General features: G+C 35.4%; 1 protein-coding gene and 1 non-coding gene across 2 annotated transcripts in view; one reads left to right on the top strand and one right to left on the bottom strand.

Moving 5' to 3' along the window:
• Cul4b (cullin 4B) overlaps positions 1-22,926 on the top strand; it is a 47,350-nt gene extending 24,424 nt beyond the window's left edge. The window contains 20 exon segments of the mRNA XM_047535376.1: positions 1,179-1,282; positions 1,804-1,873; positions 3,128-3,201; positions 3,992-4,154; positions 4,299-4,388; positions 4,689-4,771; positions 5,374-5,441; positions 6,716-6,834; positions 7,556-7,748; positions 8,777-8,881; positions 9,563-9,673; positions 10,104-10,189; positions 11,436-11,543; positions 12,398-12,511; positions 12,917-13,022; positions 14,099-14,161; positions 14,164-14,217; positions 14,220-14,269; positions 16,271-16,423; positions 20,716-22,926. Of these exon segments, the coding sequence (XP_047391332.1) occupies positions 1,179-1,282; positions 1,804-1,873; positions 3,128-3,201; positions 3,992-4,154; positions 4,299-4,388; positions 4,689-4,771; positions 5,374-5,441; positions 6,716-6,834; positions 7,556-7,748; positions 8,777-8,881; positions 9,563-9,673; positions 10,104-10,189; positions 11,436-11,543; positions 12,398-12,511; positions 12,917-13,022; positions 14,099-14,161; positions 14,164-14,217; positions 14,220-14,269; positions 16,271-16,423; positions 20,716-20,811 (2,010 nt within the window). The 3' untranslated portion in view covers positions 20,812-22,926.
• On the bottom strand, positions 20,238-20,311 carry Trnam-cau (transfer RNA methionine (anticodon CAU)). The gene has a single exon. It is a non-coding gene; the product is annotated as a tRNA-Met (tRNA).
• Positions 22,927-24,036: the final 1,110 nt, after the last annotated feature.

The raw sequence follows: 24,036 nt of genomic DNA, 5'->3' as shown, positions 1-24,036 counted from the left end.
AGTGAAAATGCAGTCTTTTCTTTTGTAATTAATGTTTATTCAGTTTGCAAGTTTTAAAACTTTGATACTGCTAGCAGTAATTTCTGCTTTTTTTTTTTTTTTTTGGTACTGGGGATTGAACCCAGGGGTACTTTATCACTGAGCTACATCCCTAGCTCTTTTTTTATTTTTTATTTTGGGACAGGGTCTCACTAATTTCCTGAGGCTGACTTTGAACTTACTGTCCTCTTGCCTCAGTTCTTGAGTTGTTGGGATTCCAGGCATAAGCCACCCAACCCAATCCAACTATTATGTTTTAAATTTAAAATGGAAGCTGGGTGTTGGTGGGTCATGCCTGTTAATTCCAGAGACTCAACCCTGGAAGTTAGGACAGGAAGATTGCAAGTTTGAGGCCAGCCCAGGCAATTTAGGGAGAATCTGTCTAATAAAAAGGGGTAGAGGGACTGGGGATATAATTCAGTTGGTAGAGTGCTTGCCTTGCAAGCATAAGGCCCTGGGTTCAATCCCCAGTACCACAAAAAAATAAATAAATAAATAAAATAAACAGGTGGAATGTAGCTCAGTGATAAAGTGCCCTTGGGTTCAATCCCTAGTACCACAAGAGAAAAACATGGAGTTTTATTTGTAAAAAATGATTGGCATTTTAGAGAACAAGACTATTTTTATTTTTTATTTTTGGTACCAGGAATTAAACCCAGGGGCATTTTACCATCCTTGTCCCTTTTTATTTTGAGTAGGGTCTGGCTAAATTATATAGGGCCTTGCTAAATTGTTGAGATGGCTTTGAATTTAGGATTTTCCTGCCTCAAACTCCTGAGCTGCTGGAATTACAGACATGTGCCATGGTGCCTGACCAGAACAAGACAGTTTTTATACATGGTGGTTGGTATGAATTAGACGTCCTCACAGGGTAGAACTTGACTTGATTCCTCCCATTCTTAACCTGTACAACCATAATAAATACATTAAATTGGTTTTTATTTTGGTACACTATGTTATGAAAAATTTCACCACTCACATTGATGTTTTGTCTTTTTACCTCATGTCTTAAATGGATGAATAATCCCTCTTAATAAACTGACATAGTAGAAATAATAAAATAATAAGAATTTCATATAAATAATTGAGAAACACCCCCCCAATCCTTTCCCTAAGAAAGTATGTGTTTGTTCTTGCAGGCTGTAGAAAATCTCTGTTCTTACAAGATTTCTGCAAACTTGTACAAACAGCTGAGACAGATTTGTGAAGATCATATCAAAGCACAGATTCATCAATTCAGAGAATATCCTTTGAAAAACAAAAAATCCGAACATTTTTGTCTTCTTCCTTCCTGTCCCTTACTGTTTAACCCAGCGTGAAGTGGAATGACTGTGATTTCTAGATTCATTATTTTTGTCCTTCCATATTTCTACAGGAAGAAATAAAATTTTGACTTTTCTGCTTTAATTAGATCCAAATCTACATGTGGTATTCATGTAAATAAAATTTCTCTATGTCTTTACCCTTTTTGTCCTAATGAATTTCCATTGAAGGAAAGATGATCTAAGGGAAATCATAGACTAAAAACATGATGCTCAATTATGTTTAAGACTTGTTTTTAAAGGTGTATTTTAGTGGGATCAAGATTTTTTCTGTGACTTGAGAAATAGCATTTTGTTCTATAATTGGGTGCTCTTTAGATTCATTTACTATATATTAAGTACTGTTTAGTTTCATTTAATTCCATATTTAAAACAAATGTGCCCTCGCATTGCATATATTACTTGTACTAGACCCTTAAAATATCCTTAACACGTATCTCATGGATTCTTTGGATAGTGTTCTTTTTCTAAAGAAGATTGACCGATGCTGGCAAAATCATTGTAGACAAATGGTGAGCTGGGAAAAGTATTACATTTCAGTTAAACATTGTAGTTTACACATTTCTTCACATATAGGAAAGTTGAGACAATCTCAAATGCTCTTCTGAGTTAGAACTTAAGTTTTAATTTTAAAACTGCAAATTATAGGTAAACCAGCATTTTTTTTTTTGTGGTGCTGGGAATTGAACCCAGGGCCTTGTGCTTGCGAGGCGAGCACTCTACCAACTGAGCTATCTCCCCAGCCCAAAACCAGCATTTTTAAAGGACTTGCGTCTTAGTCTTTTTTTGTTTTTACAGGGGACAGTGGGGAAGGTCTTGCTGTGTGGTCCTGGCTGGAATCAGACTTTAGGGCTCAAACTATTCTTCTGCCTCAGCCTCCTGAGTACTGGGACCACAGACTGTGGGTCAGTGCTCTTGGCTTTTAGAGTCTTTTTATTTATTTATTTATTTTTGTACTGGAGATTGAACTTAGGGGTGCTTAATCACTGAGCCAAATTTCAACCCTTTGTATATTTTATTTTGAGACAGGGTCTGGCTAAGTTGTTTGGGGCCTCCTAAATTTCTGAGGCTACCTTTGGACTTGTAATCCTCCTGCCTCAGTCTCCTGAGCTGCTGGGATTACAGGCATGTGCCACCACTCCCAGCTTTTAGAGGCCTTTTTATTTTTTGTCACACTAAAGGGTATTATTTTCACTCCTCCCTAGTTTGGTATTAGGATTTTTTAAAAAATATATATATATATGTAGTTTTTATATAGATGGACACAATATCTTTATTTCTTTCTTTATTTTTATATGGTGCTGAGAATTGAACCCAGCACCTCACATATGCTAGGCAAGTGCTCTACCACTGAGCTACAACCCCAGCCCCAGGTATTGAGAATTTTCCTTATATTCTGTAAATTAAAATCTTAAAATCCATCAACCCAGTCCCCCTAGACTGATACAGGTAGAAATTAAGACAGCTTCACCCCTACTACCATTGTTGTTAAGGAAGACTCGAGTGTCTGTTCGATTCCATTCCTATTTTCAGTTCTCAAATAGCAAAGAAGTCAGAGGACCATTGTAAGTATTTCTTTTTTTTAGCAACTGCAACAAGGATTAAGACAATAGAATGGTTTAATGAAAGTGGTAGGGACATAATCTCAGGTAGATATGTTTAGTCCTATTAGTCTATAGTATATAAACCTTCAGTTTTCTTTATTGAGCAAATATTTCAGTTTAACAAAATATAAAAGTTGTTTGATTTTCCTTTTTCATTGACAGATCATGATCAGGAGCATTTTTTTGTTTCTGGATAGAACTTATGTTCTTCAGAATTCAATGCTACCCTCCATTTGGTAAGGATACCAGGAAAATGTAATGAAGATTTGTTACAAATCATGGTGTAAATATTAATTATACTACTGAAAGATAGCGAGCAGTGCTGTGACTATTCTCTTAAAAATGCCTATTTGGCTTCTAGCCTTTTATTTATAGCAAGGTTACCTTCTTATATTTTGCCTATTGCTAATATCGAAGATAGGTAACTTTCCCTGAGAATATACTACTATATGAAAATGATTTTTTTTAGTTAAGAAGATTAACGTTTGTTCTGGAATATTAGTGAAACATATTTGCTGCTGATTATCAAGAGCATACTCATTTTTTAACAATATTACAGAAAAATCCATGTATAAAATATCCATGCAAAAAGAGAATAGTATAATGGATTCTTACCCCTACCATGTGTCTAGCATATATGTACAGCAGTGTCAGAGTACACTGAGTTTGGAGTACTAAAGTCAGTTAACAAATGAGTAAATAAGCTTTCAGTACCAGAACAGTTAAAATTCTTATGTCTTTGAGCTAATTTTATCTCTTGCTTTGACCAAGGAAGAAATCCACCAGAGGAAATAGTACGACAAACCTTAGTTATGGGGAAAGACAAGAATTCAGCTTCAGTTCTCATTAAAGAGAAAATGAATTTCCTGTATGCTTTAATCTAATAATGTTCAAAATTGAATGTGTGGATGTTATCCTTTTCAATTGCTCCTTCAAATCCTGGAATCATAATTAACATGGGTAAGACTTAAGCATCTTCAGAAGTGGTCTAGTCAGTTAATTCAGATTATATGTTTTTTATTTTAGGGACATGGGACTGGAGTTATTTAGGGCTCATATTATAAGTGATCAGAAAGTCCAAAATAAAACAATTGATGGCATTCTTCTCTTGATCGAGAGAGAAAGAAATGGTGAAGCAATTGATAGAAGTTTACTCCGAAGCCTTTTAAGTATGCTTTCTGATTTGCAAGTAAGTTACTTCACTATCTATAGAGCTGTTTGCTATCCCTAGTTTGGTATTTAAAAAACACATTCATAGTGCTGCTCAAATTGAGGATATTCGCTAAATATTTATTGAATAAACAAACTGATTTATTTTGTTGCCTCCTCCCAGATTTATCAAGATTCTTTTGAACAACGATTTTTGGAAGAAACTAATCGGCTCTATGCAGCTGAAGGCCAAAAGTTGATGCAAGAAAGAGAGGTATTTTAAAATCATAATTAATAAATCTACTGCCTCTTAAAATAGATCTTACTTTGTAGAACATAAACTTCCCTTTGCATTTATCTTCCCAACATTATAATGCTCTTCTCTCACTTAGGTGCTCCTTTCTTTTCTTTCTTCTTAAAGGCCAGAATTCTGGATCATAAACTCTACTTATAATTTTACATATGATTCAACCCTGTCACATTTGACAGGGCTGCTCCCAGGATCTTTTGGACTTGACATTTTCTGAATGCTTTATGGGGAGGAAAGCAATAATATAAAACACTATCTTTGTAGGTTCCTGAATATCTTCATCATGTTAACAAACGTCTAGAAGAAGAAGCAGACAGACTTATTACTTACTTAGATCAGACTACCCAGTAAGTATTACATGCCTAATAGTCTTAAACTGTTGTTAAATCACTTAAGGCACTTTAGGCATGTTAGTAACTATTTTCAGGTATGATTAGACTTTTAACATTTGTGTTCATAATGCAGACTTCAAGTTATTATTTTCCCTACCTAATCAGGGATTTGATTATTGGTTTGTGTGTGTGTGTGTGTGTGTGTGTGTGTGTGTGTGTGTGATTAGGTTGTAATTTTAAAATAGTTTTAGAGGCTGATTAAAAGTCACTGGGTGTTCATAGAAAAAACTATTTCTGTACTTTGCTAAATATTAGCAACCAAGGGGTTCCTGTGAGCTGCACAGATGACTTCTCTACCTTCCTAATAAAAGCAGAGAAACTTTGGAAAAGACTAATCACAGCAAGATCATCAAGACATTCACTTCATTATGTAACTCAAATTCTGAAATAGTTTTTCTTCTTTTAGGCATAGAGTAACTCTGCATTCTATTAAATTTATACATGGAATCAGAATATGGAAATTAACAAAAATGAGGCTATTCGATTTTTCCCCCAAGAGGGTTTAAATTTTCAGGACAGTCAACTGTCAATAATTCTAAACTCTTTTTTTCTTGTAGGAAGTCATTAATTGCTACTGTAGAAAAACAGCTTCTAGGTGAACACTTAACAGCAATTCTTCAAAAAGGTAACTGGCGATTTGTAAATGAAATTACTTTAAAATTGGTAGTAGAAAACTAGTAGGGAATTTTTTAAGTTCTGTTTTTAAATTTTGATAGCATCTCCCCTGTATATTTTTTTTTGTACCAGGGATTGAATTTAGGGGCACATGACCACTGAGCCACATCCCTATTTTGTATTTCAAAATTATTTAGAGACAGGGTCTCACTGAGTTGCTTAGCACCTCACTGTTGCTGAGGCTGACTTTGAACCCCCAATCCTCCTGCTTCAACCTCCCAAGCTGTTGGGATTACAGGCGTGTGCCACCGCACCCGGCATGTCCCTACATTTCTAAGGATGAGCACAACCCTTTCCCCCTACCCATCATAGTAGGCTTTCTGTGGGTGCCTGTTCCCTTCACTGAAAAGTAAAGGAACTGAGAAGAGTAGTACATAAATACTAGTAAACAAAGAATGAGGAAGGTAGGGGTATAGGTTGGTGGTAGGGCAGAGTATACCCTGAATTTTACTTTAATAATGCCATAACAAGTAGGCAAAAATCTTGCCATCCTCTTGAACAATCTTTTCTTTTATATAAATGGGTACTTTTAGAACTTTAATGCAGTTACATTATCTTATTCTGAAAATCAGATAATTAGAACCACATTTAAATCTTATCTATGCTTCCTTTCGATTTATCACAGGCATATTCAGTACTCTGAAATGTAGCTGTGCCAGATAATATAATATGGCTGTTGCATATATGAGGAATTTGTAATATATATTTATGTATTACAAAAATGTAAAAGTCAGTTTTTATAAATTGATTTATCTAATCTATCATGTAAGTGGTATAAACCATTATGTAGTCAACTTTTTTATAGGGACTAAAGTACCTATATTTAGTTTTCACCCAGAAAGGTTAGTTGTAGCTGGGCATAGTAGCACACACCTATAGTCCTATCTGCTGAAGAGGCTGAGACAGGATCACAAGTTTGAGGTCAGCCTTGGCAACCTAGTGAGACCCTGTCTCAAAATTAAAAAGGGCCAGGGAGGTAGCTCAGTGGTAGAACACTTGCCTAACATATGAGGTCCTGGATTCAGTCCACAGTACTGAAAAGGAAAGAAAGGGAAGTCATTGTCTATTTTAAAGGAAATCTTTATATTACAACTCACAGACTAGTCATAGCTCAGACCAGCATCATAGTAATAATTTTAGCTTAAAGTTTCATCAAAATATCTGTGACAGTTTGTTTACTTTCTTGTGTGCTGTATTTTAATGCCAAAATGTTTTTAAATTCAGGTTTAAATAATCTTCTTGATGAAAACCGAATTCAAGATTTATCTCTCCTGTATCAACTCTTCAGCAGAGTTCGAGGTGGAGTTCAGGTGCTCTTGCAACAGTGGATTGAATATATCAAGGTATTAACAATTTATTTACCTGTGACTTTTCTGTCTCATGATTTATAGTCTGCATACCCAGAGTGAGTTTCAGTAAGTGTTATTAGATCCACATTTTTGTCAAGTAAGGGAATTTTAAATTTTTTTAGAAAAATGATGAGAGGCTGGGGATATAGCTCAGTTTGTAGAGTGTTGCCTAGCATGCACAAGGTCCTGGGTTCAATCCCCAGCACCACCACCCCCCCAAAAAAAGAAAGATGTAATGAGAAGTTTGAGAAGCCAGCCTAAGAATGATAGCTGTGTGGCACATAAGCAATAAAACTTGATAGATGTCAGATGTGATTTCTAGCTCTAAATACTTAAAGCAGTGAATGTTTAGAAAGAGAGAATTTTCTTTGAACCCCAAATTTCTTTCCTTCCTTTAATTTGACACTAAAGCCAGAGTTCCATTTAGAAAAGATTCAAAACTGGCTTCTTTAAAAATAAGGAAAACATCTGTGAAGCTTCTAGTGACACACTATTAAGATATTGTGTAACAAGTAGTCATTCTGTATTATTTTTGTGATTTAGATGAATGGTATCAGTTTGAATGTTTTATCACGTTTTCTTTTTCTTACTTTACAAACAGCTTTATTTTATATTTTAGCATTTTTGAGTACATGTGCCAGCTTGGAGTGTGAGTTGGGATTGTTTTTGTTGTAGATAATCAATTCCAGTAAAAATTGGCAATTTTTGTTTTTAGGCATTTGGGAGCACTATTGTTATTAATCCTGAAAAAGATAAAACCATGGTTCAAGAATTGCTAGATTTTAAAGATAAGGTTGACCATATAATTGATATCTGCTTTCTGAAGAATGAAAAATTTATCAATGCCATGAAAGAAGCTTTTGAAACATTCATTAACAAAAGACCAAATAAACCTGCTGAACTTATAGGTATGTTTCCAGTCCTTTTTCCAGTTACTTGATGTTCTTTTATTCATGAACTCTCAATCTGAAGTTTTCACAAGGTTGTAGTATACCAATACCTCATTTATTTGTAGTTGCTTAGCTGGTAATACCAAGTCTAAAAAGTGCATCTAAGTACCTGGATGTAAAGGAAATAAAGTCCTTCAAGCTAAGTAATGTCTGAAAGCCCATGTGTCAAACATGATATGCTTTCTTTGTAACTTTGAACCCCATTTCTTTTTATTGATAATAAGCTTGATTATTTGTTTTTCAAGCCTATAGTGACGTAGAAATGGGGCAGGGTGCTATTTCTAGAGGCCCAAGTTAGGGATACAAGAAAGGGGTGCATGAAATTAGTTGCCTGTGAAAAAGGTAAAAGTCCAGACTGAGATTAAACCTACTAATCTGGGCCCATTTTTTTTTTTGTACAGGTGTGGTATACACTGTAGTGCTTCTCAGGTTGTCCCATCCATGTACCTATTAATGTCAAAGGAGGGTAATACCCTAAGAAGGTCTAGGATAAAAGGATAAAATTTTGCCGAAGTCTATTTTTATTTATCTTTAAACGTTTTAAAAATTTTATGTTCTTTGTAGTGTATTTGGTTTATTGTAATTGAAAATAATTTTTAAGAATGCTTATCAGCAGTGTGAAATGGAAACTCCCAAAGATGCTTTATGTTTTTTTGGTAACATCAGGTATACCCACACAGGGTTATATATGCAGCCCCCCCACAGGGTATTCATATCCCACTTTAATAAATATCATTATAGTGGAAAGTACACTCAATCTGGAATCAGAAGACTTGGGTTTGAGTTCAGGGTCTAGTGTTTAATAGCTGTGTGTTGCTGAACAAAGTTACTCAATCTCCCTGATATGGGAGACTTTTTTAAATGCATATATATCTCAGAAACACTGTAAAACTGGGTGTATCATTCTCCTATGTGTGTATGTGTAGTGCCCAGTACTTCATGGATACCCATGGCCATTAACCAACAAACTCTCCCCCCCATTTTAGCTAAGTATGTAGATTCAAAGCTTCGTGCAGGCAACAAAGAAGCTACAGATGAAGAACTTGAGAAAATGTTGGATAAAATTATGATCATATTTAGATTCATCTATGGTAAGTATGACTTTTAATATTTTTCTTTCAAAATAAAGCATTCAGAAACTAGCAAGTATATGTAACCTGGAGGTAATATTTGGAAATTAGCAGTTTAATAATGTATTTTATTATTTACATTTAATTCATTAGGGATACTTGAGGAATGTTATTTGTCTTAGGCTTTGACATTTCTGCTATTAAGAGCCTGGATTTTTCCTACTTGTTTTAATCTCTTGAATTTTGGTGCTAAAGCTACCTGTCAACTAAAGCTTTTCTTAAGAAAAGTTAATGCACTATTAATTTCTTAAAGATCTTTTGACATGTCTGGCAGAGCAATTAACTTCTATTTTTTTGCAGGGGGTGTACGGAGGATTGAACTCAGGGGCACTTGACCACTGAGCCACACGCCCAACCCTATTTTGTATTTTATTTAGAGACAGGGTCTCACTGAGTTGCTTAGTGCCTTGCTGAGGCTGTCTTTGAACTCATGATCCTCCTGCCTCACCCTCTTCAGACGGTGGGATTACAGGCATGCATCATGGTGCCTGGCTGAGAAATGGACTTCTAATGTTCTTGCATTTAATAAATTGTATAAAATGTATGAAATAAAATAACATGGACTGCTGCTGTTATTGATTAAGCACTTCAAAGCCATTTGTCAGAACCTATTATGAGTATTGTATTTTTTATTTAACATAGGCAAGGATGTTTTCGAGGCCTTCTATAAGAAAGATTTAGCCAAGCGCCTGTTAGTTGGGAAGAGTGCATCTGTAGATGCTGAAAAATCAATGCTGTCCAAACTTAAACATGGTATGTTTGCCATTCTCTCTATTCCTTCTCTTTTATTTCCAAGGGAAACTGTTAGCTTAATTTTTACCCTTAATTGATTGATTGCTTTTTTTTTTTTGTCAATCATGTTTCTGTGGTGAAAACAAATTAAGTAAGCCCATAAAGTTTCCATCCTTATGTACATGTCCAGCACTATTCCTTTTTTAAAAAATGAAGCATTGTTCTTGTTTTTATAAAAAGTCCCCACTTATATATAATAGTAGATAAGGTTACTTATCACTTATCAGAGTTTGATTATGAATTACACTTTTAAGGATTTCTTTTTAGTCTTATGAATAGTTATAGATCATATTTCATACTAAAGTAAGTTTTTATGTTTCATGTTTTTCATTTTAAATTCTTTGTTTTTACCACCTTAAAAATATTATAAATGTACAAACATCTTTAATAGAATGCGGAGCTGCTTTCACCAGCAAACTTGAAGGAATGTTTAAAGATATGGAACTTTCTAAAGACATCATGATTCAGTTCAAACAGGTAAAAGTGAGTTAAACTCTTACTTTCTTCCTCAAACTTTAAATACATTTAGTTATTGCCTTGTGGCAGTTTGTACTAAAGAGGATAAATAGAAACAAATTTGTTATAAGTACTTCATGGAATTAAATGATATTCACAGTAGAGGAAGAAATCTCACCAATGAAATGTAAGTAAAGCTGACCTACTTTAGGATTTATTCCTAATAAAATAAATGCCCAAGATAACACAAAAATAGAAATAAAATGTGTTGAACTGAGTCAGCACCAGAAAAGCTGTGGTTAGACACTGGAAATGGGGCTTTCCCCAGCATCTAATCCCTTCATAATTTGCATGTTCAGAGCTCACAGGGGGTCTGGAGGAAGAGATGATTAGGTGGTTGTATAAAATCTTTGGGGACCTTGACAGTGAAAAGCTAGATCTATAGTTTTAAAGATGTAGATTGAAAGTAGTTTTGAAATATTTAACAACATAGTCTGGCACAATAGTGGGTACCCAGCCACTTGGGGATGAGGTGGGAAGCTCACTCAAACCCAGGAGTTGGAGACCATCCTGGGTAACATAGCAAGACCCCACCCATCTCAAACAACAACAACATAGGCAGTAGTGATAACAAGTTAAGATTTGCTTCTCTTAGGGTTTTAGTAATGACTTCTTTACCACTATATCGATAAGGTGGGAAACGAAAGCAAAAGATGAAAGAGAAAGATCAGGGATAATAGGATCTGGATCCTGTAATAGCTACAAAATAGGGTTTATCTGCTTTGCCCTTTCCCCCCTCTTCTTCCTTTCCAACTTCAGATCACTCCCTGCAAAAAGGCAGTGGAGCAAGTGAAAAACTGGAGACTTGGACTGGCTGGTGGGGTGAGGAATGGGGGCTACCGCAAGGTGTTCCAGACCACGTAGGGGTCTCCAAAGGTGGGGACTGCTGGTGCTATTGGGGGAAAGAAAGGAGAAGAGATTCTAAGCCCAGCTGTATGTGAGAAATTACTTGAGTTAATAATACCTAGAATGATGGTGTTGGATTCTTATATGCTGTTGTGCCAAGATATTAACCTATGTACCTTTCCAGTGCATTTTGTGTAGACTTCATTTAAAGTTCTCTTAATAGTTGCTTTTATTTTCAGAATGGTCAAATATTTGTATGTGTTTTTATAATGAGGAACTTTTAAAATAAGTCATTTATTGTGACATGAAATGTATGCACTTGTATTTTAAGATCCCAGTGTATGTGTTGATCTTATTATAGTATATGCAGAATCAGAATGTACCTGGGAATATTGAATTAACTGTGAATATCCTGACAATGGGTTATTGGCCAACTTACGTGCCTATGGAAGTCCATTTGCCACCAGAGGTAAGATTTACTGTTTAGGACCTGACTTTAGGCATAGTAATCATGATACTTTTGTTTGTTATTTTAAAGTAGATGCTTTTAAAAAGCCTATGTCAGTAAACACACCAACAACAAATGCCACGTCTTTTAATATTTTATACATCTATTTGAAGGTCTAGTTTAGCACATAGCTAATGATGCTGGGTTTCCAGATTGAAGGCTAATTGCCCTGACTCTATCATTTACCCAGATTATATCCCTCACTCCCTAGCTATCAAAAATTCTTGCCCATATTTCACCTGGAGGCAGGATTGCTGAATTGATGGCTGCTTGAGTAAATCCATCCTAACTCTAGGAAAAATGTCTAACTCAGGAATGAAACCTAGACTATGGTTAAAGCTAGAGAGGGAGATATTAAGAGTTTTCCATAGAGGTGATTATGAAGGCCCAGAGAGTAGATTTCCCTCAATAAGAGGGAGAATATGGAGAAGAGGAAGAAAAAGAGTAGAGGCAGAACTTTAGAAAAGGCTTATATTTGGCACATGGTAGGAAGAGGAACTTTCAAAGAAAACCTGAGCAGAAGCAGCAGTGGTAAAAGGAACCAGGATAGTGTAGAGGCACAAAAGCTACTGGTGGTGAATGTATCATAAGACGGGACAATTAAATGGTGCAGAGAAATCAAAGAGTATGAAGGCTGACAAGTACTATTAGATTTGGTGGTTGGGAGATAATTACCTTACATCAAAATGATTGGTGGACCTACTGGGTATAGTCTTTAAAACTTCAGAAATTATTACATATAATTTAAGTATAAAGAGTGATGAATGTGGTATTAGATACAGAGCTTAAATGAAGCCTTGTTTTATTTACTTTAGATGGTAAAACTTCAGGAAATTTTCAAGACATTTTACCTAGGCAAACATAGTGGCAGGAAACTTCAGTGGCAGTCAACCCTAGGACACTGTGTGCTAAAAGCAGAATTTAAAGAGGTAAGTGGATGTTCCCCAAAAACTCCTGAAGTTTTTTAGAACTAATCCAAATCAAACAAGTCAAAAAATGCATTTGAAGTAGTGATTTTTACTGCTTGTGATGAATGTAATGACAAATGGGGCTGAGTTATTAATTTTCATTACTTTGTTGTTCTGTTTTAATTATTAGGCTTAAAAAACCTGTTAAGAGGTTAGCCTAATCCTTCCCCTTATTTTAGGAAGGATCATACCTAAACCCTACACTGAACATACTGTTTACCACCTCAAGTCGTTTTTCTGGATAAAGTTAATCCGTTTCTAAACCCACTAATTGAAAAATGCTTTTCCTAAAAGAGATTTTTAGGTTTGATTAATTTTTCATGCATTTAAAAAAATGAGAGCTAAACATTGCTATTTCTCCAACAGGGTAAAAAAGAACTCCAGGTCTCTCTTTTTCAAACACTGGTGCTGCTAATGTTTAATGAGGGAGAGGAGTTCAGCTTAGAAGAGATCAAACAGGCTACTGGAATAGGTTTGTATGAATCCGTTGTGTAGCAAGCATTATTAGGTGTCCACTATGTGCACACCACTACATTAAGAGCTGTGAGGGATACAAAGGAATAATCCCTCTCCTCCATGCTCTTAATATAACCATGGGGGAAGGGGAAAAGACATTTGAAATAATTTTAAAACAAGGAAGTCCCAGTGTGTGTGCTAACTTAAAGTGTGTTAGGAGTTCAGTGAAACAAGAGATCAATGTGGACTGGCACAGTTGGGAAAGCCCTCGTGAAGGAAGTGGAACTTGAGCTGAGCCTTTATGTTTTGGTCAGGAAGAAGGCATAGGAGGCAAAGGGAAATTGTGTGAGGAAAAAACTTGGACTTAGGAGTGAGGACATGGTAGGAATCACAAAGAGTGTAATTGTAGCATAGAGTAGTGAGATACACAATTCAATAGGTAAGATAGATAAGGCCTGGTAAATCTAGCAATAAATGTATATTATAGGGATGTAATAGAACCAACTTATTTGGACAATTTACCTGGAATCTGTAGACAGGGGAACTTGGAGGACGAGGAGATTCCAGTCCAGAAGCTATTGTGATAATTCCAGCATAAAGTGCTAAGGGGCTTCAACTAGAATGAGGCCAGTGAGAAAGAGGCATCTCGAACGAAGCAGCTATTAGATACATGCAGGAATGAAGAAGGAAGAGTTAAAAGATGATTTCAGAGTTTCTCACCAGAGTAGGTTGGTAGAATCACCACTAACAGTTGGAAAGAGGATGCAGTTTTATGGGGAAAGATGGACACATGTTGGTAGTAAGACAGCCTGGAGGGAGGGGTCCTTTAAACAGGACTAGAGAGGCATGAAATACCATTTTTGAAGATTTGTTATAGTTATCTACATGGAATGATAATTAACACCTTTAGAAGATGACTAGGAAAAATACTATTGGATAGGACAAGGAGGATGTCTTTAGTGACCTTGAGGGGAAAAAGGAGTTTGAATAGAGGGATGGGGATGGGAGGGATAGAAGCTAGATTGAGGCTGAATGTTCATAAGGTTCATGCAGATGAGCTGATAACAGATAACTAAATTGCTATTTCTTTAGAGGATGGAGAGTTAAGGAGAACACTGCAGTCATTAGCCTGCGGAAAAGCTAGAGTTCTGGCCAAAACCCAAAGGGCAAAGATATCGAAGATGGTGACAAGTTCATTTGTAATGATGATTTCAACACAAACTTTTCAGGATAAAGATCAATCAAATCCAGATGAAAGAAACGGTAAATTTTTTGCTTTGCTTTCTCCTAGTCCTAATGCATTAGAATTCTCCATGTTTGTAGTAGAAATTATAAAGAAGATTGTATACCTTAATACTACCAGTACATTCTCTATGCCAATATCTAATTATATCTTCCATATTTGATTCGGGGTTTTCTTTTTGTCAGGGAGTATATATGATTGGGTTGATAGACAATGCAGTTTTATATACTGTTTATTTCATTTAGTTTTAAACCTTGAACATTTTTCTATGCTTATAAATGTCTTCAAAAGTGACAAATGACTGCATACTATTATTTACATTGCTGTTATAAGTTATGCAGTCATTGTTCATTCTTGGGCAATTAAATTTATGACTTTTTTGTTTGTTTGTTTGTTACTTCCGCAATTCCACAGTGCTGGGGACTCGAACCCGGGTCTGGAGCATGCGAGGCAGGCACTCTACAAGTTGGGCTATATGGCCAGCGCTGACTTTTTTTTTTTTTTTTTTTTTTTTTTTTTTGATGTGGAGGTTGAGGGGTTCTCCTGACATTGCCCAGTCTCATCTCAAACTTCAAATTCATAACTTTTTAGTATCATAAATAAATCTGCAAGAAATGTCCTTGCATTTAAATCTTAATATCTCTGATTTTCCCTTATGATAAATTCATGGAAGTCAATTTTGAGGGATCAAAGGGTATGAACATTTTAAGAATCTTAGCAAATAATGCCATGTTCCCCACTATTAAGTGTAAACTATAATATGCTAATAAAAACAAAAAATAATGCCATACTGTGTTTTATAAATTCTAGACCAGTTTATTCTCTGCCCAGCAGCATAAGTGCCTGTCTCACTGTGCTCTCATCAGCACTAAAGATTATATTTTCTTGGGCTGGAATTGTGACTTAGTGGTAGAGTGCTTGCCTAGCATGTGTGAGGTCCTGCGTTCGATTCTCAGCACCACATATAAATGAATAAAATAAAGGTCTATCAACATCTACATAAAATAAAATAAATTTCTTTAAAAAAGGTTATATTTTCTTTTTTAAATCTTTGCTGACTTGCTTGTTGAAGAATCTGAATGATTTAGTTAGTATTTCTTTGATTAATGGTGAAGTTAGATACTTTATTTTTGCCATTTAAATTGTAAGAGTCTTTTACTAAGGAAACCAACCACAGCATGCTGAACAGGTTGACTTCAGTTACAACAAATTATAATGCAATACTGAGGGAAAAGTTTTAATGTGGGACCAGGGTCAGTATCTTCAAACAAGTTCCTTTTTCACATACACATCAAAGCACAATGTTACCATAAAAGATTACCTTGTTCTTACTTCCAAAACACTTATACTGTAAAGAAACTGATGCAAAAGTTCAAATCATTCTTTTAGTCAGTTTAGGTACTAAAGAGTACATTTTTACTTTAGCATCAAGATTGGCAAACTAACTCTTAAACACCTAAATTTATGTAAATCTTGAAGGAATGTAAGCACTAATGGAATGTATTTCAGGTTTGTATATTACCAAAATAAAATTACTTTTCAAAGACTGACTCTTAGTTTTCTTAGCTCAGAAACTGTTATGCAGCTGTTTTTATACAGAAATCTAGTCAACAACTCTTGTAACTGGTACACAAAAATGTATCAGGAAGAGAACAGTAAAAGAAAATTGTAGCTGGTAGAATATGCCTATAATTCCACCTACTTGGAGGCTAAGGCAGAAGAAAAGAATAATATGGTAAAATTTACCTCAACCCATCTGTACTTCTAGAAAAACAGTTACAAGACAGTGTTATTCTATTAACTGGTATTGGTTTTACTTCATTAGTACAGGACAATATAATTAGGGAGGAGTTATGGTGATAAGTTTTTTTTCTGTCTTATCTGTGTTCATAAGGTCTCATTTAGATAATTCAGTACATGTAAAGCATCAAGAATGTCATGTCCCTAACGTGCAATTTGTGTGAGTCATCAAGTTTCATTTCAAGTACAATTCTTTAAGTTTAACTTTTTTTTTTTTTTAGGTCGAGGAGCAAGCAAGCACTACAGAAAGAGTATTTCAAGATAGACAGTATCAAATTGATGCTGCAATTGTTCGAATTATGAAGATGAGAAAGACACTTAGTCACAATCTCCTTGTTTCAGAAGTGTACAACCAGTTAAAATTTCCAGTAAAGGTTGGTACTTCATATTAAGCTACCTATAAATAAAAGAAAATATGTTCAATTTTTGGACACTAATCTTACGAACACAGATTAAGGCCTTAAGACCATTTAGAGAAACAAGTTTTAATTTCCTGTGATTATGCATATGATTAAAAAAGACTTCGTTGGCATATGTGGGCAGCTGTGAAAAAAAGGGAGCAACAGTTTATAAAAGCCTCTATACCTGAAAGTTTAATGGCTAATGAGTCATTGACATTTTCAAGTTTATTCAGTGTATTTCTTGTGAACTTCTTTTCTCCTTGAAATACCTTGGTATTTGACAGATTTGATTTTTTTTTTTAGATTGAGGTAAGTCTTACATTTGATTAGCTTATATAAATGTTTATTAAAAACTACATAGGGGATGGGGTATAGTTCATTGGTAGAGCATTTGCCTACTACATGCAAGGTCCTTGGGTTCAATTCCAAGCACCACAAAAAAACCAAAATGAACAAACCTATGTATAGATAACTAGTCATCATTAAGTGCCTTTTTCATATTTTGCATTTTTATTAACATGTATTAGTTATACATATCAATGGGGTTTAGTGCAGTAGTACCACACATGCATCCAACATGCACTGATTAAATCCAACCTCCTTTTAGTATCTTATAAAAATTCTAGCTAGCTGGGCATGGTGACACATGCCTGTAAATCCCGGCTACTCAGGGGGCTGAGGCAGAAGGATTATAAGTTGCCAGCCTCAGCAAGTTAGTGAGAGCCTGTCTCAAAAAATAAAAAGGGGTCATTGGTGTAGTTCAGTGGTTCAGTGCCCCTGGGTTCAATTCTCAGTACTGCCAAAAAACGAAAGAAAGTCTAACTGTAGTTCTGGTAAAATGAAATTGGCAATTAAATGTTCATGTCCCGGCTGGGGGTGGTGGCGCATACCTGTAATCCCAGCGCTAGGAGGCTGAGAGGCAGGAGGATTGACAGTTCAAAGCCAGCCTCAGCAAATTAGCAAGACCCTAAGAAACTCAAAAGACCCTGTATATGAATAAAATACAAAAAGGGAAGTGGCTGAGGATGTGACTCAGTGGTTAGGTGTCCCTGTTCAATCCCCATACCCCTCATAAAATGTATATGTCCCCATGTAAATGCCCAGTAGTAAAGATGCTTAGGCATTATGATATACTGATTACTCTCTTAAGTTTTAGAAGATTCCAACACTTACTGTAGTTTGGATAGACTCCTAGATTTTGGAGTTCTTAAGAACTTTGGTAAGTCACTTGACCTTGCTGAGCTTGTTTCTTCTTACAAAACGGAAATAATAATTGTACTTATCCCCTAGGATTATGTGAGGTTTAAAGGAGATCGTGAATATAAAAAACTTAAACTTAGCATTGGATTTGGCATATAACACTCAATAGCTATTAATTCTAATAAGGTAGGCCTTTTCTCTTCTCTAAACCTGATATTACCTCATTACCACACTCTTACCCTCATGCTTTGCCTAATAGTCATTTCACCTGCAGCCATAGATAGATCACTGCTAGGAAGGTAAGAGTGTCATTATGATATGGCAAAAGTCTGGGTACCTCATCATAATTAACAGAAAAATCTCTTGGTTTTTCAAACCTTGGGATTACTATATGGAATTTTGACTACCCTCTCTCTCTCTCTCTTTTTTTTTTAGCTTTATTTTATTTTATTTTATTTTTTGTGTGTGTGTGTGGTGCTAAGGATCGAACCCAGTGCCTCACACAATGCTAGGCAAGCACTCTGCCCCTGAGCCACACCCTAGTCCCCTACCCTCTCTTTTCTTTCTCCCCTCCTTTGTTTTGTTCTGTTTTTGAAAGTTTTTTCATTTTGTTTTTTGTTTTGATAGTAGTAGGGATTGAACCCAAGGCCTCATGCATACTAGGCATCACTCTACCATTGAGTTATATCCCTAGCCCTTGTTTTGTTTGTGAGACAGAGTCTCACTGTGTTGCCCAAGCTGACCTTGAACTTCTGGGCCCAGGGGATTCTCCTGCCTCAGTCTCCTGAGTAGCTGGGACTATAGGTGTGAGGTACCATGTGTGGCTTTTCTCCTCTTTATCCATTGTTCATTTTACATATTCTGAAAATCTTATCAGCAAGATTATAAAGTCAGCCCTCCACATCTGTGGGTTCTGTATCTGTGGATTCAACCAACTACAGTTTGAAAATATTCTTTGTTTCTTTTTTTAGTTGTTTGTTTTTATTTTTGGTACCAGGGATTGAACCCAGGGGCACTTAACCACTGAGCCACATCCCCAGCCCTTTTATTTTTTATTTTAAAACAGGATCTTGCTAAGTTGCTTAGGGCCTCCCTAAGATGCTGAGGATGACCTTGAACTTAAGATCCTCCTGCCTCAGCCTCTGAGCCACTGGGATTACAGGTGTGTGCTGCCACACCTGACTTGAAAAATATTCTTTAACAAATTACATTAGCTGGGGCTGGGAGATAGCTCAGTCGGTAGAGTGCTTGCCTTGCAAGCACGAGGCCCTGGGTTTGATCCCCAGCACCGCAAAAAAAAAAAAAAAAAAAAAAAAATTACATTAGCTGCTACAATGGTACATGCCTGTAGTCTAGCTTTAGGAGGCTGAGATGGGAGGATCCCTTGAGGCCAGCCTGGGTAATACAATAAGGCTCCCATCTCTAAAATAAGTGAAATTGTATCTGTACTGACATAAACAGATTTCTTCTTGTCATTATTCTCTAAACAATACATGAACTGTATAGTGTAACAACTATTGGCATAGCATTTGCATTGTATTAGGTACTGCAGATAATCTAGAGATGATTTTTAAAATATACAGGAGCTTGGTGTGGTGTTACATACCTGTAATCTCAGCAGCTCAGGAGACTGAGGCAAGAGGATGGTAAGTTCAGGGCCAGCCACAATAATTTAGCTCAAAATAGAAATAAAAAGGGCTGGGGATGTAGCTCAGTGGTAGAGCACCACTGGGTTCATTCCCCAGTACCACACAATATACACACACACACACACACACACACACCACACACACACACAAACAAGAGGTTGTGCATAGGTTATATGCAAATACTGCAGCATTTTTTTTACATATAAGAGATTTGAGCATTTGGCAGATTTTGGTGTTTGGGAGTCCCAGAACCAATCTCCTGCACATGATGAGGGAGAGCTTAGTATTCTTTTTATAGACTGTATACACAAGACAGTACAATTTTGTCATCTAAGAGCTATGTACAGTCAGTCATGAACACAAGCTATATGAACTTTCTTGATAATATTTTTGTTGTTACAGTGCTAGAGATTAAACCCAGGGACACTTTACCATTGAGATAAATCCTCAGCCCTTTTTTATTTTGAGACAGAGTCTTGTGAAGTTCTTAGGCCTCACTAAGTTGCTGAGGCTGGCTTTGAACTTGCCATCCTCCCGCCTCATCCTCCCAAGTTGCTGGGGGGATATAGGCATGTGCCACTGCACCCAGCTTTCTTGATTTTTAAACCACAAGTTAAGAGTCTAATGAATTGGAACAAATAAAAAAATTATCAAAAAATAAAATAAAAAACCAAAGATTCTTAAATCCTAATCAGATATTGGAGTTAATAAATTAATTATATTAAACCTGAAATTCACATGTGAATGATGATACTTCATTTATTGAGCCATTTGATGTGGTATTTTTAAAATATTGATTTCCCCTGTCCCCTAATTAATTTTATAAAAATGATACCTAACTTGAGACCTAGCTTTTTGTCCAAAGTAAAGTGTATTTATATTTTCAAATTATATTGGTTAAAGCTAAGTAGTAGGTTTTTTTTTTTTTTTTTTTTTTTTTGTGATGCTGGGAATTGAACCCAGGGTCTTGTGCTTATGAGGCAAGCACTCTACCAACTGAGCTATATCCCCAGCCCAGTAGTCAGTAGTATTGTTTTTATAAACTCTAATGTGTTCCTAGTGAAGTTATAAGAAGTTTAGTTTTATATTTAATTGTGCAGAGGATAGCTGCTTTGGGGAAGATCTCTAATACAGAAAAGTGATGGAAAGTATTGTATAATGATATGGGCATGATGGTTAAAAAGGGCTGGGGATGTAACTTAATAGTAAAGTGCCCCATCAGGGTTCAGTCCCCAGTAGGTTGCCCCCACCACCACCAAATAAAATATTTAAGGGATTTATGTAAATAAAAACATTAAGAAATTGAATATATGTAATCTGTTATCCACAATAGTTCTCTTTTTAATGGGGTGTTGGTAAGTGGGACTTTTGCTAATGATTATTAGCTTTGCATTGAAAATTTGCCTTCTTTTACAGCCTGCTGATCTTAAGAAGAGAATAGAATCCTTAATTGACCGGGACTACATGGAAAGAGATAAAGAAAACCCAAACCAGTACAACTATATTGCATAGAATGTTGGCCTTGGTGTCATATGCAGTAGACAGTGGATAAACTAACTTGTTGATCCTATATTCATTTGACTTCTTTATACTACCGATGACCAAATGAAGCATTGTAATGGAAATAGTTGAGTGGACTTTTTCTCAGTGGTTAACATGCCCATTTTAAAGAGTAATACTTAACTTAAGAAGAATGTTGGTGAACTCTTTGCATGTTATTTAGTATGATGTGCAGAAAATTCTTAAGAAAGTACCTGGTCTTCGTGATTCCTCTTTGGAACTGGGAAGAGGTCCTTATGGCTATTAAAAAGGGGGGGTTCTTATACACCATTATGAAGCAAAAGGTTTATTGCTTAAATTGTCATTTAAAGATACTTAAACTGCATGCAAACTTTATTTACTGTACAGAGTTCTGGATGTATTTATCAAATAGAAAAACCACCCTGGACTTGGTTGTTCACCTGTTTTGTGATTTCCCTTGAAAAGAAAAATAAGTTGTCATAGCTATTGATATTTTACTAGGTAATGTTCTGTTACACTGAAGGGGATGTTTTTTAAAAAAAAAGCTTATTTGGAAACAAGTTGTCAAGTAGGGTAACAGTTGCTTATATAGTATCTTGTATATTCACATCCTAAGATTTTCCAATTATGAGTATGGATGTGTATATATGACTTAGCCCCCAGAGTTTACTGTGCTGATTAACAGGTACTTATAAAGTAGCTAAAATTAAAAGATTGCTGATCAGTTGTATTAGAGGAACATCAGAGGAAAGAAAAATCCAACTCTTTCTTCATATTAAAATGCATACAATATGAAAATTGCAAAAGAGACCAAAATCATCATGTTTTGTAAATTATTACAGGAGTGAAAATTCATCAACTAGTTTTAAACTTGATTTAGACTTTAAATATTTTTTTGGACAGTTCTATCTTTAACTGGACCAATCGTAGATCGTTACAGGCTTCCTAGGATTTAGCATTCCAATTTTCTCTACCAAAGTGTGTGGGGTTTTTTTTTCTTTTTTTTTTTTTAAGCATCCCAATTCTTCTCTTTGATGAATGAGCCTTTTAATCCTTTTTTCTAATTTCTTAAAACCCTAGATATAAAGGTCTTCCCTCATTTTCCCCACACAACCTCTATTTGGAATTTCAAGTTCTGTATTCCTTTCAGAATTGCTTGAAGTTGTGAGTTCTCATAGCCACTGGATACCTTTTCCAGGAATGTCCCAAGACTGTTCACACATAGAAATAAGTATTGTTCTTCAATGATAATGTGAGTAGAAGGCTTCTAATCAGTGGGATTTTGTTTTGCCTTCTCATTTGTTTTTCCTTGAAGGGAATTGATCATGGAAGATGCAGAAAGTTTTGGTTTAATTTTTAAAAATTAGAATTACTTTAATGCTTTTTACAACAGTATATTTCCTTGCCTGTTTGGAGCATTAGGAAAAAAAGCCTAGTTCCTAACCTTCAATTGAGGAGACATGGGACTCTTCTGTCTACTGTTGATTATTTTATTGAGTTCTCAAAGACCTGTGGCCAGCTATATATATATTTTTTAAAATTGCCTCTTTTCTCTCTAATTGCGTCAACTTGCACACTGTTGTCTAACTGCATATAGCGTTTTAGAATTCCTAATTCTTTTTGAGCAGCCATTGCCTATATTTTCTCGGCTCCTCCCTGGTTTCCTCACAGGAGCTCATCTGACAAGGAAATGTGACTATTTTGTTTGCCCTCTCTCCATACTGGACCGTCTACATCAGTGTTCTCACTCATCCATGATGGTCTCTGAGATGTGCAGGCCATTACACCAGACTCACTAGTTACTCTTGAGCAATTTTTAGATAGAGTTGGTCCTATTAGAAGGAGACTCTTGATGTCACCTTCAGTATCTTTGAAGTGGGTCCCTTCCTTGAAGTCTTAATTCTTCAAAAACTTGATGCTGTTTCAGCTGAAAAAATGAGCAAGACTATTGAAAATTAAGGGGAGTTAAGAAACTAAAAAAGTAATTGCAGACTACATTGAATATTGTGACTTTCAGTTGTTCTGTATCAGTTGAATTTTTGTGCTCTTTTCCCTGTGTACGTGGTGGTTCTATTTTCTCCAATAAAACTTTTATTTAAAAAAGTTTCTGGGGAAGATCTTTAAAATTCGAATATTGTAAGAAAGGTTGTAAAACTACAAGACTTAAAATATTCCTAATAGTTTCCTTAATGAATTCACATTTTCAATTTTATCATTTCAGATTTCTCTTTTCTGTTTTTGTGGCAGTTTGAGATATGCTGAGGGGACTGTCAGGGAGGGTATAGTAAGAGTAAAATGCTGAAAAATCTTCAAGGTAGGTAATTATTCTTAAATACCATTTTAGAAAAATCAAATACAAGTATAAATATTGTTTCATTTCAGTCCTCACAGTCAAGTATTTTCATGAAGTCAGTATGAAACTAATCTAGAATTGAGAGGTAATATTTTACTTATGGTACTTGGTCTACCTTTTCTGTTACTTTTGTGTTCTGTGTCCGTGCTGTCACAGTACGATGTTCCTCAAAGTTTCTCAAACACAGTTCCTGAGTCTTAACACAATGCATTTGTCATATTCTTGAAATCCATACTCTGTATGGGTATAGTTCAGGAAATCAAGTTTTTCTAGTTTTCTATTTAGGCGTCTGTCTATCTATCTATCTGTATCTAAAGGTTGGATAAGTTTATTTTTAAACTTAATATCTGTAAATTCTTTTCTTAATGGACATATATTTTATTTATTTTTTTATGTGGTGCTGAGGATCGAACCCAGTGCCTTACACATGCTAGGCAAGCACTCTACCACTGAGCCACAACACCAGGCCCTCTGTAAATTCTTTTAGTTCAATTTTTGTTTTAATTACTACTCTGTTTAATACTGCAAATGAAAGGAACGTATTTGTTTTCTTATTTACATAAAATTGCCCAAACAAATTGTTTTGAGTAGTGCCAATAGGAATTTATCTAATTAAGCATTATAAAATGATGTTTTTTGCTAATGCTCCATTAATATAACACTTGCTTTATATTTGAATAATGAACAGGTTCAAATCTAACACTGTTCATTTATTTTCCTTTTTTCCCCTTGATTTTAGAGTATTTCTTTTGAATGGATACATCATAGACTTTAAATATCCTTGATAGAAGTTATGTGTAGCATAGTTTTTAAAAAAAGACCTAATTGTCCTTTTGTAGAGCCTTTTTTGGATACAGATATGT

Source organism: Sciurus carolinensis, chromosome X, assembly GCF_902686445.1.
Source record: "Sciurus carolinensis chromosome X, mSciCar1.2, whole genome shotgun sequence".
Classification (NCBI taxonomy): Eukaryota; Metazoa; Chordata; class Mammalia; order Rodentia; family Sciuridae; genus Sciurus; species Sciurus carolinensis.
Note: the sequence above shows the minus strand (reverse complement) of the source record. Positions and strands in the feature narration are given on the sequence as shown.